The following is a 17,784-nucleotide window of genomic DNA, read 5'->3' as shown; positions in this document are numbered from 1 at the left end:
CCCAGGACCCAGCACAGAGGGTGTCAGGGGAGGCAAAGTCACCAAGATCCCGAGAGCAGCGGCAGCTTCAGCTCATCTCTAGGGCACAGGTGGGCTGCCCCGGGCAGCCAGGGGCAGGGCACTCTGTGGGGAGGACAGGGGCCTGGGCTTTGCCACCTCCATGTCCTGGGCCCCCGGCCCCACTATATTGGCACACGCTGGGGCTGATATGTGCCCTTCAGATGGTCCCGGCCCTCCGTCCCACTCTGCTCTGGACGCCAGACCCAGGGAGGCCAGAGCTGGGGCCTCTGCAGGCCCTGCTACCTCCAGGGCACACCCAGCCTGTCCCTCCTTGGGGTAGGGGTCTCCTTTCTTGGTACCTTTACTGCTTCTTTCTTCCTGCGCCAGAAAAAGTAACCTCTGGGGCAGGAAACAGGGTGGAGACGGGTCAGTCAAGGAGTAGGTGTGTCTTCCCCGGGCACGTGGGGCTTGGAGAGGTCACTCACCCACCTCCAGCTACTGCCAGGAGCAGAGCAAGGCTGAGGCTCACAGCCCACTTGGAGGGCCACCGGGGCCTGGCTGGGGTGGGAAAGGGAGCAGGTGTTTGGAGGCCAGGTGGAGCCCTGTGGCTCAGACAGCCACCATCCTTCCTTATTCTGTTCACTCAGTCACTTGCTACAAACACTTACTGAGCACCCACTGTGTGCCCAACACACATCTGGAGACCAGTGAGACATGGTCCTGGCTCTCCAGGAGTCAGACAAGCCAGCAGTCATGGTGTGGTGTCCCCAGGGATAGGGCAGGGCTGGGGGATGGCCAGGACAGTGGATGCAAGTTTGGTGGGGCTGATCAGAGAAGCTGCTTAGGAAGCAGCAGCTCTGACTGGACTTGAACAGTCCAGATGGTCAAGGGCAAAACTGGGTCCCAGGCCAAGGACATGCTCAAGGTCAAGAGCCTGAAGCTGCCCGTGTGTGCAGAGTGTCCACAGCTTGGTGTGCCTGGGGAGTCAGGGCCTCACACAGGGGCTCACGCAGGGCCTGCCTAGGAGGGTGGGCTTTATCTGGGGGCAGCTGGGAGCCACTGATGGTTATAAACAGGGAGTGTCCCTGGTAGATTGGCCCTGTGAGAAAGAGTTCAGAGTGAGACATCGCCCGGAGGGGGAGGGAGGACAGCTAGGAAATGTTGCTGTAAGTCAAGTGAGAGACGAGGATGCCTGAAGAAGGGTGGTGGAGGTTAGAAGGAAACTATGGAAACATACTTAGGAATTATTCAGCGAGACTTGGTGAGTGCACGTGCAGAGTGGAGGGAGTAAGGTGCAGGGGGGTTCCCGGCTGAGGAGGCCGAGCAAGGGCTTGATAGGGCCATTTGTGAGAAGGGCCCTGGAGAAGAAGCAGGTTTTGGGGGGTGGAGCTGGGCTGGGCGTGTTTCCAGGAGAGCCGACCATGAGACCTGAGGGGCCTCCGGGAGAGATGTCCTAGCTCCAAGTGTCTGAAGCCGACACCAGGACATCCAGCCCCCCCAGGAAGTGCTGCGCTCCCCCAGAGTGAGGACGCAGAGCAGGAACAGCTCCATTTGGACAGCAAGGCCCCAGGGGTGCAGGTGGGGGGGAAGGCCGCCTGGGGCGGGGCCACTGACCTGGGCAGAAAGTGGGGTCCCCGCAGGAGAGGAAGTGAGTCCTGCAGTTGGCACAGTTGGTCACCTCCACTGTGGAGGACGTGTCTGCGGGGGGCGGGCAGGGCTTAGAGGGGCAGGCCCTCCCTGCCCCGGCCCAGGCCCCTTCCCAGGCCCCTGTCCCAGGCACTCACCGCAGGACTCGTTGCAGGCTGTCAGGAGGGTGAGAAGGTAGCGAAACTGAGGTGCGGGAGGCACATGGAGCGGGCGGGGGGCAGCTGGAGGTGCGAGTGGGAGGTGGAGATGGGGGAGAGGCCGTGGGCAGGGGTGGGCTCCTGGGGAGGGTCCGCCGCAGGTTAGACTCTGCTGGCCTTGGGGCTGCAGGGGTGCAGGGCTGGGCAGTGGGCAGGGGCCGCCCTACCCCTCACCTTTCTCCTTCAGCCCCTCAGACACGTCGTTCAGCCTCTCAGCAAAGAGAGTCTTGTGCGTCTGAATCTCTTCCAGAAGTACTGACTTATCTGGGTGGGGCAGGAGGGGAGCGGTGCTCAGTGACAGAGCTTGCTCGAGGCTGGGACTTCAAACCCACATTTTCAAGCAGAAATTCCAAAGAGTGCACAGGCACCAACCGGCTATGTCCCTTTCCTACCCTTCACGAGATCCCCACCCCCGATGGCCAAAGGGCCTCTGGGAACAGCCTGGAGGGTGGCCCTTGGTCAGCCCAAGCCCCAGGGCGCTGGGACTGTGGGCTCCTCACCGAACCGTAATGTTTTAATGGTTTGGTCTACTTCGGTGAAGAGTTTGGCTGTTGCTTCCTCCAAGTGGTCACGGTCTGAGGATGAGACAGGGACCAGGGGAAGTCAAGGGGGTAAGATCCGAGGTCAGATAGAGGGGCCAGCCTCGATCCCTGGGCCCTGGCTGTGCCTCACCAAGACACGAGAGTTGGAGCAAATCATTATCTTCCAGGAATAGGGAGTGGAGGCTTCGGGAGAGTTCTAGGGGGGGCCCCGGGCTGCCCCAGAGAATCTGCAGGTCGTAGTCTATCAGGGGAGATATTTCTGGCCAGCAGAGGAGGCAGTTCTTCCCGCTGGTGGCAGGTAGGACACAGATGAGCAGGAGAGGCAGCATCTTCTGGGGTCTTCTCGCTGTGCCCCACTGTCCCGCCCGGCAGTTCCATGAGGAACGTTGGTGCTCTGTTGCCCTGGGAACCACATTCTCTTGGCAGAAGAAAATAAATTCCACAGAGCAAGGTGAGGGCCAGCTATGGTGTCGTGATGTGAGCCCAGGCTTTGGTGTTGGAGCCAAGCGAGAGCCTCCTCTGCAAGTGGGCCCCTGCCGCTCAGCTGGGAGGGGCCTCGTGAGCGTCAGAGGGACGGGGACACTGCCCCTTGGTAGGTGCTCAGGCACCTTGACTGTGCTCGTCTTGCATGGAATAGTTCAACAGGACTGAAATTAGAGAGGTGAGGAAAGAACAGCTCAGGGAGAGGTTTAGTTGTGTGAAGAGAATCTGAATCTTCACACTTTTCCATACACAAGTGGTCAGCCATGGAGAAGGCAGGTGGAAAATATGTTTTTTCGAAGTGCATGTTGACTGTAACTGTCTGGTGTCTGGCCGGGCGGGAGGGGCCTGGCTCCTGCCACCACAGCGCAGGCGGAGTGTAGACCAGCTCCGGCCAGTGGCGTGGGGACGTGCAGAGAGAGAAGCCACCTTTGGGGCAGTGGATCTTTCGTACAGTGTGCTCTGAAGAAAACCAAAACTAACTCCTCCATAATGAAAGAACCTGTGGGGTCCTTGTCACTCCTCAGCTGGCACGGTGTGCCCTTCCACGCCACACACCAGCCAGCTTCTAGTGCCTTGGGCTGGGTCATGGGCAGCTGAAGGCCACCAGGCATTTGAGGAATGTTTCTAACATGACCAAGAGACAAAAACAATAGCAAGAACTCAAAACGAAGGCAAACAAAAACCGCAGGGAAAAGGAAGGGCACAGAGCTATGACAGGAATCAGAAAGAAATTCAGAACTCCATTAAAGTTACACAGACTACGGCTGTCTCCAGACAGGAAGGGGCTGTGACATAAAAGAAAAAAAGTCAGACAATAGAAAGAGTTATTAGAGATTAAAAATATGATAACACAAATTTAAAAATCCCACAGAAGTGTTGGGAGATAAAGTTTCAGAAATCTTCCAGACAGAAGTGCAGAAAGATAGAGATGAGAAAAAGGACAGAAAAAACAGTAAAATCCCATGATCATTTCACGAAGTCCAACATCCAGCTAATACCAATTCCAGAAAGCAGTGGAGGGAGGACATTACTCACGCAGAACTCGGGCAGAAAGCAGGCCTGGGCGGAAGCCCCCTGTGTGGGGGGGAGTGGCCTGCAGGCACCGTGGTCTGCAGGGGGGTTCAGCCCGTGCCAGCCGGGTGGCTCTGTGGTGACAGGGGACTCTGAGCACTGCCAGGCTGTTGCTCCCCCCGTGTTTGAAGGCAGAAATGAAGCTTCTCCTTCGGAGGCCAAATTTCTTCTTTCCAGTCTGAGGGTTCCTTGAGATTCCCCTCTCAGGTCTGGTTTCCTGTCTCCCCAGTGCCCATTGTTCTCCCCTCAAACGCTCCTTCTCCGTCTCCAGCAGGACAGATTGGCAGCAGTCAAGTTGTCAGACGCCCCCTACTTCCCCACCAGCACAGATTTCCCCATGGATCTGCTTTCTGCTGCTGCATAACAAATTGCCACAAAATTAGTGGCCCCAAACAACACTCATGTCTTACCTTGTGGTGTCTATAAGTGTGGACACAGCCGAGCTGGGTTCTCTGCCCAAAGGACCTCCCGAGGCTGCAGTGATGTCGGGTGGGCTCATTCTCGTCCGGACCCTCTTTCCAGCTCATGCTGTTGACAGAAGCTTATGGCTGTAGGACTGAGGCCGGGGGCTGCTCTCAGCAAACACAGCCCCTCTGAGTGCCCTGCCACCTGGCGCCTTCCAGAGGCTCCTTTGTCCTTTGAACCTCGGTCTTCAGGAAGGGCCCGGACCTTTCTAAGTCAGTCCCACCCCGGATAATCCCCATTCTGACGGACTCAGAGCAGACTGATTTGGGGCCTTGATCCCATCCCCAAAGTCCCTCACCTTTGTTGTACATTCACAGCACACCCTAATGGCAGGAGCGAAATTCCTCGTCCTCACATGGCCCGAGCTCACAGGGAGAGGATTGTGCAGGCGTGTACGCCAGGAACAGGAATCCCGGAGGCATCTCAGAATTCTGCCTACCACGCCCCTAAGCCGCAGTGTCCACCCTCTGGCCTGCAGCAGTGTCGGTCCCCCTCTCCTCCACCGCTGGTCACCAGTCTGGGTTGGGAAACGCTGCCCCACACAGCACCGTAGTGTGAAAACGGGAGGTCCTGACAGTCACCGACTGCCTGGGGCTGGCACAGATGTCACAGGCTGACAGCAGAGGCCCCCGTAAGACTCCCCCACTTCGGACACCAGCCGCAAGCTGTGGGGTCCCCAGGCCCCCTTCACTCATGATGAAATTGGCTACCAAACTGGGGGTGACCACTACGCCCTTGGGTTTAATAATTCACTAGAACAACTCACAGAAAGCACTGAACTTACGATAACTGGTTTCATGACAAGTACACAGCAAATCAGGACTAGCCAAATGAGGAGACACAGGGGGTGGCCGGGGAGGGTCCCAAATGCACAGCTTCCATGTCCCCAGGAGGCATCACCCCCTGCCGCCCACACATTGGTGTGTATCGCCAACCAGAAAGCTCAGCCACCCTTGGTGTCCAGAATTCCAGAATTTTTATTGGACTTCACCGTGCAGGTGTGACTGACTGCATCCCTGGCCACGGGTGGAACCCAGTCTCCAGGCCCCTCCCTTCCTGGGAGGTTGGGCTGATATTACCCACCCTCTAAGCACAGGTTAGTCTCTGTGGTGTGGCCGGCTCCCATCCTGGGTCACCTGGTTAGCATGGCTAACACAAGCTGTGGTTAGGTATGGTCCACGAGCCCACCATGAGCAGCAGAGACACTCATCCCCCCGGGGAACTCCCGGGACTCAGAGGGCGTCCTCCAGGAACCAGGGACACAGCATAGCCAGGTTCCTTTCTGTAAGACAACAGCACACGAGGTCATTATTACTCATTACGTGTTGGCATGAGTTCCCCTGGATCCAGCCTTTGGGATGCTGCTGGGGTCTCTTGGAATCTTCTGGGAGGCTCTCAAATTCCAGGCACAAGCTTTTGCTTGGCACATGCTCAGTTGTAGAGATATTAAGATAGTGGCAATTAGAAATCTAGGGGCAAGGGCATCTATCTTAGCAAATTAAGTCACTTGGTTGGCAAAACCATCTTAGAGGTTGTTGAGCTACAAATCCTGTTCAGTTGCTACAAGGAACCTTGGTTGGAATAATGTTTGATAAATCCAAGAGGTTGGCATCCAGTGGGTCAGTGCTGTTACAAGAGTTTGGATTTAGTTGTTTGATATTTTAATGAAAAAATTATAAAGAAATTCATCACCAGATAGCCCATCATAAGTGAAATATTCATTTCATTTTCTTTCTGGTTAAAACATGTGTCTTGAAATGCTCTGTTGTATCTACTTGGCATGATCAATGGGGACGCCTGGGGGGATTTCTCCTGCAGAATTTGTTGGTGGAGAACATTAAAATTGCATGAAGCCACTCATGGAATTTTAATGACCATCAAAAGAATTTTGACTGGAATTGAGAGGAATTTAAAGAGGGCTGATGGTCTGGGAAAGGTTGAAACCGCGGTCCTCCCGTGTTCCCGGGGAAGGTCGAGGGCCTGGAGGGCACCCCCTCCACCCTGCGGCTGGGCGGAGACCCTCGCTGCGCAGTGGGGGGGTGTGGCCAGAGGGTGGCATCTCCCCGCTGCTCCTGGAGAGTCACGCAGCACTAGAGCTGGCGGTGGCCGTGGGCGGGACTCAGCCGGTCCCCTGCCCCGGCGAGGAGCCCGATGAGGGTGCACATGCAGGCCTGTGCCCTCCAGAGCGGCGTCCCACCCAAGCTCACCCCCTCTCTCCTGAGTTCTTTTCCCTTCGCTGCCAGGGAGCTCAGCTCTGCGGCCACGAAGCCTGCTCAGGTCTCTCCCCCCACGGTGATCCCCACAGGCTCCCGTCTCCGTCACGGCCCATGTTTGTGTTTTCATTAGGCAATTAGTTGCACGCCGACTTCTGACACGCTTTCTGTTGCTGATTTAAAATGCCATTAAAACCTGGCGTAACCTATGTTTTCCCCAGACCTTACCGGTCTGCTTCGAAAAATGGGGTCACAGTCACAGCAGCCTTCCTTTGGATCCTTTGCTTTTGTCGAGGTTGGGGCTCTCTGGGTTCCCCTGTTGGCAGTAGTGTGAGTGGCCCCCAGGGGCTGTCCCCAATGCTGTGAGCCCAGTTCCTGCTGCGGACCTGGGACATCTGCTCCCCTCTCTGTGGAGCTGAGCTCCCCTGCCACCCCCAATGCCGTGTTCTCAGCTCCTTTTTCCCTGACTTTCACGCAGGGCGGTCTGGCCCCTTGCTGGGAGCCCGGGCTCTCTCGATTTCCTTTATGCGGCCCTGGACCCCAGCCGCTGCCCTGCAGAAGGGAGATGGCACCTCTCAGTCAGCCAGGAGCTCAAAGCAGACTGTCCGTGTGCCACGCCTCTGAGTGATCCAGGGCTGCTCCTGTCTTCTGGCGGCAGGAGCGGCAGTCCTGGGAGCAGTCGGTTCCTTCTCATGAGCTCCTTGTACAAAAGGATGGGGCCTCCCCAGGAGTCCGTACACAGCTCTGAACTCTAAGGTAACGGCGACAGGTAGGGACAATAGCTGCATTTATGCTGTCAAAGGCAGTCTTGATGGGACAAGACTCCATTTGTGTGTGGAGAAGGTTTGGGCCTCCAGGTGGACTCAGGTTACAAAGCCCGTCAGCCACGCAGTAGGCCACAGGCCTGGGCCCCAGTCAAATGGAGGCTGCGGCCACTCCCTCCCAGCCCCTCCCAGAAGCCAGGGGGTGGAGTGGGAGGCAGACAGGTGCACTTCCACACTGCTGGTTAGGAGGGTGCTGGGGAATGGGGAGTGAGCCTTCATGTCATCTTTGCTAAGATGGATCTGGGCTTCACATCTTGCTCTGACGTTTCCTTGCAGTATGACCTTCGGCCAGTTTCTTCATGTCTCTGAGCCTCAGTTTCCACATCTTTAAAATGGAGATAATTAAAGTGCCATTTCTTGAGGGTTTTGAGAGATCTCTGTCAAAGGCTTAATGTAACGTAGGCCCTCAAGTCCTCTTAAATCCTTTCCCTTCCCTTTGGAAGGGCACTTAGCAGCTGCACCCGGCTGCCAACCGTAGTGGCGACGCATTAGCAGTGCGTGGTGCGTGCCAGGTCCCTCACACACCAGCGCCAAGGGCAGCCACTTGCCAGGGCCCAGTGTGCCTGGTGCAGGCTGGGTCGGCAGCGAGGGAAGGCCTGCAGGGGTCCGACTGAGCTCAGAGCAGTCCCTGGCATCACCAGGGAACACATGGTCCCAGGCGGCAGTGCTTGGCTTCCTCCTGTTGGGAGCTGCCCAGCCGTGTGCCGGCACCCTAAGCACGCACATACATGCACACACACATACACATGCAAACACAGTGTCTTGTGCATATACATGCTGGGGTGTGTTTCCTAAGGGCACGCCAGCACAGATCGTGGGAGCTGACTGCTACTGGCATCTGCATCTGGGACACAGTGGGTCCCTCTGGGGCCAGAGCAAATGACAACGTATTTAGCTTTGAAGCCCGTGACTGATGGGACTGCTGTGGGCTGGGTGCAGGGGAGACTCCTCTGGTGCCCAAGGAGAGGCTTTGTGACAGACGGGAAGCCCAAGCTCATGGCTGCTGGGCAAGTTCCCTAACCTCTTCAGGTGTCCCATAGCACATGGCCTTCCCCACGTGGCTGTGAAGTGACATCTATTGTGAGCCTGCTGCTGGACAAGCTCCCGCCACACCCAGGAGCTTACCCTTGCTCCCTCAGGACACAATCAGCGTGCACGTGCGGCAGACCATCTGGTCTCCAGCAGACACTCAGGAAGGGTCAGTTATTGTTGCGTTGGGTCTAGGATCGTTGGCTTGGCACCACTTGGGGGAGGCGCTCGAGGGTCCTGCCCTCTCTGCCTGGATGGTGGGCTCTGCTGTGGGTCGCCGCTGCCTGCCCAGTCCTGCCAGCACCTCCCCTGCTGCCCGATCAGCTCTGCGCTCCCAGCTCATCCGTCCTATCCTTAGCTGCAGGTGGGGTTCAGCAGGGCTGCGGGGCGTGTGTTCTGATGGGAGGGCCCCAGCAGAGTGGCGAAGAAGGCGTCAGTCTTGGGCGCCCACTCTCGGCTGCGCAGGTCTCTTTCTCTCCCACTCCTGCCCAGACGGGGCTCCCGGAGCCCGTGTGCTCCCCACCTCCAGCCACGGCTGCTGTTTGGAAACAATCTGCTCTCCACCACCCACTCTTCAGTTTGTGCGGCCTTCTGCTGGGGTATTTGACGCCCTTGCTGTAGCTTGAGGGGCCTTGTCCTCTGAATTTTAAGCTTCAAGGGGACACAGCCATCATTTCAGAGCCTGCTGGGTGCCAGGCACTTTATCCAGGAAGTCACATTTAATCTTCACAGCAACTGTATTGGTCAGGCCCTGCCTTGTAACAGACACTGCCAGATCTCAGCGGCCTAAAGAACCAAGGCCTTCCTTGTCCTTTATGTAACTCACCCACGTGGTTGTCAGGGTCTGTGCTCATCAAAGCCACGCGGAGGCCCAGCGGATGGAGCAGCCCCTCTCTCGGGCGTTGGCCACCCTACCAGGGCAAGGAGAAAGCATCGGAGGGTCTCCCACGGATCCTTAAAGGCTCTGGCCCCGAAACAGTAGATGTGGCCTCCACACCCACGTCATCGGCAGATCCAGTCACACGGCCTCCCCCGACCTCACAGACGGTGCCTTACGAGGTGGCCGGGGACAGTGAGCCTGTGGAAGACCCGCCCCCGGAGCAGCAGCACGGCTGGCGACCAGCACTGAGAGCCCCACCCAGCCTGTGAGGGAAGCCTGGCGGTCCGGTCTGGTCTGACCGGGGGGACTGTGACGTGCACAGGCTGGGAGTCACTCCTGCAGGCAAACAAGGGTGAAACCGCAGGGGAGAAAAACCCAGAACTCCGGCCCTAAGGTCCACGCTCTGGTGAAGAGTTTTATTTCCCAGCTTTTAATCGTGATTATCAAAAGTTATTTAGAGCATTTCCAAAGGGCTTTAACCCCACACGAAGCTCCAGCCTGGAAAATTGTGTCCCCAGGAAACCCAGAGAAGAAAACTTGGGAGCGGTCGATGGCGACAGTCCTGGTCCCCTGCCCTGCTGTCCCTCCTGCGGACTCTGCGGCTCTGTGGGAGGGCGAGGGCAGCAGAGACAGGGCCAGCGGGGCCACTGCATGGCGAGCTCACGCCCCTGGGTGTCGCTGCCCTCACTTTACACGTGGAGGAAACAGGGCTCAGAGAGGTTGAGGGACCTGCCAGGGGCACGCCAGGAACCTCGGGGGGAGGCGGTCAGACCCCATCCTGCACCCCGCTCGCGCACTGCCCGACACAGCTCTGTAAGGTACGTCCCCCCCATCCCTGGCCCAGGAGTGTTTGACCAAGGAGGTAACTCTGGGTGGGAAGATCTGAGGGTATTTAAGGCCCTGGGAGGCCTTCAGTGCCCTGTAATTACAGCTGCCGGGACTGGTGGTTCCTGGGGCCTGGCGTGTCCCGGGGTCGGGGAGGCAGAGGCCAGGACCAGAGGGAAGACTCTCAGGTGCCAGGAGCACTGTGGGTCACAGCCCAGAGGGAGGGGGTGCGGGGAAGTGCACCCTGCAATACCCCTCCTGTGGGCTGTGCGGAGAGCCAGGGGCTGAGGGTGGGACCTCCAGGCCCCGCTCTGGGCTGGGCAGCCATCCCTGAGGGCCCTTTCTTCACCGAGGGGGCTCCGCTTACCCAAGCAGGCCCTGAGGGACTACACGGCAGCCGAGTTTTCCTCCCCTCCTGGCACCTTGCCTGTCTCCGGCCTGGCGAGGTCTGTGGGGAAAGAGCCAGCCTCCCTGTTCAAGGCCCCTGCCCCTCTTCCCACCCACTCAGCCCCTTGCAGGCCCAGCAGGGCTGGAGTGGACCAGGGGCACTCTTGGTGGGCACCGAGGCCCTCGGGCTTCCCGGGAACTGGGTGTGGTAGGTGTGTCTATCTCCACTTCAGAGACGGGGAAACTGAGGCCACGGCGATCACAGTGGCTCATCCCAGACTGCCAGGTCATTACCGCAGAGCAGGGCATTGCCGGGTGTGTGAGCCCAAGGCTAGCGCTGCCTGCATGCCCAACCCTGAGAGAAGAGGGAGGGCTGGGGGGGTGCTGTGTGGGGTACAGGGCGTGTCCTGCCCGGATCTGGGGCGGCCTCCTGCTGATGCAGCCAGGAGAGAGGGAGGCCACTGGGGAGCCAGGGCCCCCTCAAGGGGTGGGGACCTGAGAGTTTGCTCTTGGGGGAGGTGGGGTTGGCCCTGGGGTGGACAGAGTGGGGACAGAGTGGGACCCCCAAAGAGGACAGAGTGGGGACAGCTTTTGCAGACAGCAGCGGAGGAGTCTCCCCGCCTTGAGGGGATGCGGGGCTGTGACAAGTAGACTTTGGATCACTCACATCTGTAAGGAGTGGCTTCTGACACCAGGACACCCCACTCTGTGCAGTGGCCTGGGTTTCAGGCCCAGAGAGATCGGACAGAGGTTCAGCAGAGCCCCTAACCAGCCACGTGGCCTTGGGCGCGTCATTTGCCTTCTAGGGGTAACGCCGGGGTGGTAACGGGAATTATGTGAAGCAGGCTGTGGCGCAGTGCCTGGTACACAGTGAGCAGCGCGGGCTCCGCCGGCTCGTTCCTGGCAGTGCTGCAGTGAGGCTGGCCCAGGGCGCGCCGCAGCCCCTGTGCCCCTCCAGCAGGGCCGGGTGGGCTGGCTGGAGCTGCAGGGAGACCAGCAGTGGAAGAACCTGGTCACTTTCGGGTCCCTTCATCTCACTTTCGATTCTGTCTTTGATGAGCTGGGTGATCTTGGGCAGCTTACGTGGCCCCTGGGGACCTCCTATTCTTCTTCTGTAAGCTCTCCTCTCTTGCCAGTGATAAGAGGACAATTCAGTCCAAGGAGGGTCCTGTCGGTGGCTGAAGCACCGTGTCTGGGAGGGAGAAGGAAGCACGGCTTTGCTCGGCAGAGGGTGGGGGTGAGGATGACTGTCCTGGGGCACGGTGCTCCGCGGAGTTCCTCTGGGCTTTCGTCTGAGCCCCTGCACTGGTTGGGCCAGCGCCACCCGCTCCAGAACCCATCTCCCACGTGCTCTCTTGGTGGGCTCCGGTGCTCACTGAAGCAAAGTGCACAAAACTCCCCGAAAATGCCTGGTAATGTGGCTTGGAATGGGCCCCGCGGGATTATCAGAGCCATCCATCTTAATTATACTGAAAGTCACTTACGCGTGTTCCATAATAACACGGCGTTCACAGCTCCCTGGCACTGAGCCCTGCAGGGCCCCCTGGCTGTCTGGGTGCAGCTTTCCCTCTCTCGGTGTGGCGGGGGGCTGGGGGTTACCTCCCCTTCCCGGGCGCCATGGGTACAGGCTGGGGAAGTGCCGGGCCCTGCCCAGATTCCTCCCACCCAGCTCTGAGTTAACCCTTTGCAGGACCCTGTGAGGTTCATGTGCTTGTTGCCATTTTACAGATGAGAAAACAGTGGCTCAGAGAAGCTACGTACTTGTCCAGATCCTAAGAAATGGCGGCTTGGGGAAGAAAACCTTCTCACTGCCTTCCACTGATGTGTCCCCAGATGCCCCCTCTGCTCTTCTGCCACCGTCACGGCCTCAATTCTGGGGTTGCCAGGAAGCTGTGAGGAGGAGAAATGATTTCCTTACCTAACGCAGCCCTCCTCCTATGGCCCCCAAGGCGTGCACATGCCACAGGTGCACATATGTGCACACACTCACATACACATGTGCACACACTTGTATACACACACGCTCGCTCTCTCCCCCATGGACAAGTCCCTCCCCATCTAGTGCAGGGTCTGGGTTTCTCCACCAGAGCCCCATCATGCAGGGCTAAGCCGGACCCGCTGTTCCCGTTCACATGGGATCGACATGAGGGACTCAGGAAGAAAACGGACTCTGGACTCGTCTCAGGAGTTGGAGCCCCTGTGAGACAGGAGGGGGAACTGGCACCGGGCAGGAGGTGTGGGACGGCGTCTGTGGGTGCTTGGGGCTGGGGGGCTCCCGCCTGAGGGGTCTTGAGACCATGGGGGACATAGAAAGCAGTAGCCAAGAGACAAGTATCGGAGTCAGACGAAACAGCACAAGTGGAGTCTACGCCAACCTTGAGCTGCTCTGCCGGAGGGAACCCAGCCTCCAGGGGAGGCGGGCGTGCTGGGGAGGTCGCAGGGACGGAGGAGGAAGGGGGCTCAGCACAGTTCACTCCAGCAGGAGGGCAGCAGGGGCGGGGGCAGGCGCGGGAGAGCCCAGTCCGTCCAGTGGCAGGTGGCCAGCAGGAGAGCCGGCAGCGCGTGGGCCAGGCCAGAGCCGCGAGCCCGAGTGGAGGCCGAGTCAGGCTGGCACACGCTCTGGGTGCTGTGGGGACGGAACCTGCTGGCTGGCCGGGCCACGCTCACGGCTGAGGAGTGGGGAGGAAGCGTTTTGGGGCTCTGGGTGACAGGCCTGGTGGGCCCCTGCTGGAGGGGTTGCGGGCTGGGAGGGCGGGTGACGTGTGCGGGACCAGTCCTGTGGAGCTGGGTGGGGCTGGGCACGTGGGTGTTTGCTGGGGCAGGGCAGTCTGGCTTGCGGGAGGGCTGTGGCGAGGGCAGGCTGCTCTGGGACATGCCACAGTCACTCAGCCTCTCTGGACCTGGCCTTGCTTGGTGCAGTGCAAGGAGTCCACGGACTGCAAGGCCACGGAGCACTTTCCGGCACAGACCTCCGAGGGCTACCATGTGGCTTGGCCCCCTGACATCCTCACTTACTCACAGCACCCCAGCCACCGGGGCCAGGAGATGCCACGTTGGGGGCTTGCAGAGCGTGTGCCCCACGAAGCCCTCCTTGGGAGAATGGCAGGAAAGTGGGCCGAGGAATGAGCTTCCCCCGCAGACAGCTGTCTTCCCTGCTGACTCAGCATGGGGACCGCTGCCCAGGCAGAAGCTTTTCTAAGAGTACTCAAGTATCATGTGTGTCCCCAGCCCAGTCTGCTAGTACAGGTATGATGAAGGAGCCACCCAGGCATGCAGGGTGAGGGCTCCAGGCTGTGGGACCCAGGAGCAGTCCCAGCCCAGGAAGGAATCAGCAGCTCAAGTCTGTGATTTGGGGAAGGAGTGTCCATTTGTTGAGGGCCCTCCAGGTGCCTGGCGCTCAGCCCACACCAGCTCTGGGAGCTGAGAGTTATGTTTCCCGGTTCCCACGTGACGAGTCTAAGGCCTAGCGGAGACCCATGGCAGACGTTAGGCAGAGTAGGATGGACCCCCCAGCCTGGTGTGGGGCCTGTGTGCGTGGTAGCACCCACTGCCTCCTCGGCCCTCCCCCCCCAAATCTCTGCAGGCTGGGGTGTGGCCAGAGGCTTCTCAGAGGGACAGTGTGGCAGTCAGGCTCTCCAGAGAAACAGAACCAAGGGGACACATGCACATACATATAGGAGTTGGCTCAAGTGACTATAGAGGCTCACGAGTCCAAAATCTGCAGAGCCGCTGTCCCAGCCCCAAGGCCAGCAGGCAGGAGCGTCCCCTCTTGTGCCAGGAGGGCCAGCCCTCCGCTCTACTCAGGCCTCCTGCTGGTTGGAGGGGCCACACATCGGAAGGGCACTCTGCTTTACTCAGTCGACTGATTTAAAGTTAATCTCTTCCAGGAACACCCTCACAGACACACCTAGTGTCACGTCTGACCAAATATCTGGGCACCCCATGGCTCAGTCGAGTTGACACATCTATGACCATCACAGATTGTGTTGGGGAGGGCACAGTCGCTGCAGGTGCCTGGCATGCGTGCTGCCTCTGAGCCTCTGCTTTCTCCTCCATAGAAGGTGTGTTGTGAGTACGAGCAAAGCTAATGGATCAATGTCACTGTGACCTGTGACGTGCCTGGCACACGGCATCTCCCTGCGTGACTCACACTGGGCAGTCTCCACCGGCCCTCCCGGAAGGGCCCGTGCTGGCAGTGACGTCACGTTTTCAGCACTCACCGGCTGCTCCCTGGCCAGGGCTGCCGCACAGCCTCCTGCAGCTGGTGTCTGCAGGACTGACGGTGATACACCGAGGTGACAGTGGTTCCCCTGGGCCCATGGGGCCACGATCTGTGGATCTGTGAGGTCACCAGCACCTGCAGGGGCAGTCGGTCCCCAGAGGCTGACTCTATCTGAGGGCAGACGAGCCGGGAAGAGCTGTGAGCCGAGCTCAAAGCACCATCACGTCTGCTGTGTGGGGAGGGCTGGGGGCTCCTCCCTGCCTTTATTGTGGGGGGTCCCAGTCTGGGCTCCGTACCCGGCCTGCAGGCCTCTGCGCTGCTCAGGGAGGTGACTGCAGCGGGGCTGGCCACACACCTGCTCTGGGGTGCTCCTGGAACCAAATCTGGTGGCAGAATGCCAGACCTCTTCTTAATTACATGGCAAGATTTAAAGTGACTTGAAAAGTAACTCCGTGGGGCTGCCGGAGGGGAATACATGTGACACTGGCACAGAAACGACTAACTGGGAATGGGTTTCATCTGCATCCTTCACTCACCCTCCCTGTGCGTGGAGAGGATGGATGTGTTGGGGAACCAGATGAGGGCCATAGACCTCCAGGCCTGGGGACCGTGCAGGTCTCCACCATCCTGGCCAGGGGCTCCCTGTCCCCACAGCATCTGCAGACCTCAGTTTTCCCATCAGTAGGGCACAAATCTGTAAAAGCCACATTCCTATCCTTAAGCACATGGTCCTCTTGGGGAGTCTGGACGTGCACGTAGGTGGCAACCCTAGACACGGCCATGTGGACAGAGCTCCCACCACAGGCAGCCAGAGGCCAGCTTCCTGCGCTCTCTGAGGCCCCAGCCAGCCAGGGCAGCCCTGCGCTACCTCGGACAGAGGCCCCGCCTCTCTGTGGACCTTGCTTTTCCTCTGGGCATCCAGCACCTGGAACAAGGTCTGGCACAGGGACAGGTAGGCAGGAATGTTTATTGAGTGGATGGGATGAGTGTGCAGGTGGGTGGATGGATGGACAGGTGGATAGATGGGTGAATGGATGGTAGGTGGAAGGATGGATAGGTGGGGAGGTGGATGGATGGGCTAATGGATGGTAGGTGGAAGGATGATGGATAGGTGGGGAGGTGAATGGATGGGCGAATGGATGGGTAGGTGGAAGGATGGTAGGTGGGGAGGTGGATAGACGGGCTAATGGATGGTAGGTGGAAAGATGGATAGGTGGGCAGGTGGATAGATGGGCAAATGGATGGGTAGGTGGAAGGATGGATAGGTGGATGGATGGATAGGTGGGCAGGTGGATGGATGGGCGAATGGACGGTAGGTGGAAGGACAGATGGGCAGGTAGGTGGATGCATGGGTGGGTGGGGAGCAATGTTGGCATGGGTGGAGGGAGTTGTACAGAGGGAACTGCCTGCCGCAAGGTGGAGGATCTCTCTCCGAGGGCTGGTCTGGCACTGAGGACCCTTCGTTCTCTGTCTCTGGTCAGGCAGGTGCTGAGATGCTGAGACATTTGCGCACAACCCCTTTCATACTATGGTGCTCAATTTACCTGCAAGTAAAATGGGTGTCCCTCACCCCACCCCTTGGTGTCACGGCAGGGTCCCAGGACATGCTGCTGGGTTTCCAGTGAGTGCGATGCCGTCTTAGGAGAGGAAGTCTTCGGAGTCAGTGGCTGAAGCTGGAGACGACCCAGGGAATAAATTCAGAGAGGACACACATCATTGTCGCTGGGGGTGACCCTGTCGTGCTGTGAGCAGTCCTGCCCTGTCCCTTGCTGGCTGTGTGGGCGTGGACGGGTTGCTAGATGCCTCCTTCAGTTCCCAGTTTTCTCATTGGAAACACAGAGCTGATATGCCTGCACGTGGCGCTGCTGTGAGCTCTCAGTGCCCAGTGAGCTAGGGAGGCTGGGTGCTGTGCGGGAGGGGTGCGGGCACCCTGTCCTTGCGGGGCTCCCGGCGGACGTGTCCTGCTACACCCTCATCTGTGCAGGACCCAACTCAAAAGTGATTTTACCCTTTTCCTGAATCGGGACAGTGTCTTCCCTTCTTTTCATGGAAGCGGAATAAAGTGACCATGGGCCATGTCATGCTAAACGCCGGCGTGGCTGCAGTGGCTCTCTGGGTGGCACGCCTCTCTTGTCGGGGTCGCAGGTGTGCGGTGCGGGAGCTGCGGTGCTGGAGGGGCGAGGACCGCGCATGACAGCGGCGGCAAATGTCCTCCCGTCCGCACAGGGCTGCATGTTCTCCGCAAAGCGGGCGGGGAAGGCGACATTAGTTCCGGAGTGCCGGGAGCCAAGACGGGCGCCTTCATTAGAAAGTTCAAATTCGCATTTTATTTCCATTTTGATGAGATTTTTATGAGTTAGAAGAGATGAAGCCGAATCCCGCGAGTGTAATGGACCCAGAAAGACCACAGACACAGGATTGAATCCAATGAACAGTGAGGAATTTAGTAAATTAATTAAATCTAAGAAAATGATGATTTTTTTGGCCACCGGATTAAAATTTCTAAAATGTCTTAAAAAGGCAATGGCAACTCTCACTCATGGGAAGTTACAGGGACATGAACTCTTTCCAGTGGTTGTTCCCCGAAGCTGTTTGGTGAGAGAACATCCGTGGTGGGGGTGGGTGGAGGCAGCTCCCGCTTGACTTGGTCCCTGAACCTTCAGTCCCGGAACCCGCAGATGCCAGATCACTGCTCTGTCTCCCAGCGTGGACTAGGGGAGCCCAGCATGTTCCCTGTGCCCGCGGCCTCCTGGGCTGCAATGTCCAGTGAGACAGAACACGCACACAAGTTAAGTGAAGCAACTTTATTACTAAGAGGCGGCAGCAAGGGACAGTAGAAGCCTAGGATTCATGACAAGGGTCCCTCAAGGCTCAGGAGCTGCTCCGGGCAGATGTAGTCTTGCCTGTGTCTGTCCCACTGGCACCGCAGCTCAAGGACCTTGGGAAGCAGCCTGCCCTGGGCTTTACACTCTGTGGGCAACATGACGCGCCGGGCTAAA

The 17,784-nt window shown here is 58.6% G+C and overlaps 1 protein-coding gene across 1 annotated transcript; it reads right to left on the bottom strand.

Annotated features, from left to right (window-relative positions):
* Window positions 1-361: 361 nt before the first annotated feature.
* Window positions 362-2,733, bottom strand: TEX51 (testis expressed 51). Its single transcript, XM_045559803.1, has 6 exons — window positions 2,571-2,733; window positions 2,345-2,419; window positions 2,019-2,108; window positions 1,615-1,698; window positions 490-558; window positions 362-399 (listed from the first exon to the last, which is right to left on the bottom strand). The coding sequence occupies exons 1-6, from the start codon at window positions 2,713-2,715 to the stop codon at window positions 362-364; spliced, it is 501 nt and encodes a 166-aa protein (XP_045415759.1). The 5' UTR covers window positions 2,716-2,733.
* Between the last annotated feature and the right edge of the window lie 15,051 nt (window positions 2,734-17,784).

This window comes from Lemur catta, chromosome 8 (assembly GCF_020740605.2).
Source record: "Lemur catta isolate mLemCat1 chromosome 8, mLemCat1.pri, whole genome shotgun sequence".
Taxonomy (NCBI): domain Eukaryota; kingdom Metazoa; phylum Chordata; class Mammalia; order Primates; family Lemuridae; genus Lemur; species Lemur catta.
This window is presented reverse-complemented; position numbering and strand designations above follow the sequence as displayed.

What these genes read in the sequence shown, in the direction of transcription:
- TEX51 (XM_045559803.1), bottom strand. Translation starts at nt 2,715, where the DNA reads ATGCTGCCTCTCCTGCTCATCTGTGTCCTACCTGCCACCAGCGGGAAG. An exon ending in CATTAAAACATTACGGTTCG is followed by an intron (nt 2,109 to 2,344) that starts GTGAGGAGCCCA and finishes TGCCCCACCCAG; the next exon opens with ATAAGTCAGTACTTCTGGAA. An exon ending in GGACCCCACTTTCTGCCCAG is followed by an intron (nt 559 to 1,614) that starts GTCAGTGGCCCC and finishes TTCCCACCCCAG; the next exon opens with CCAGGCCCCGGTGGCCCTCC.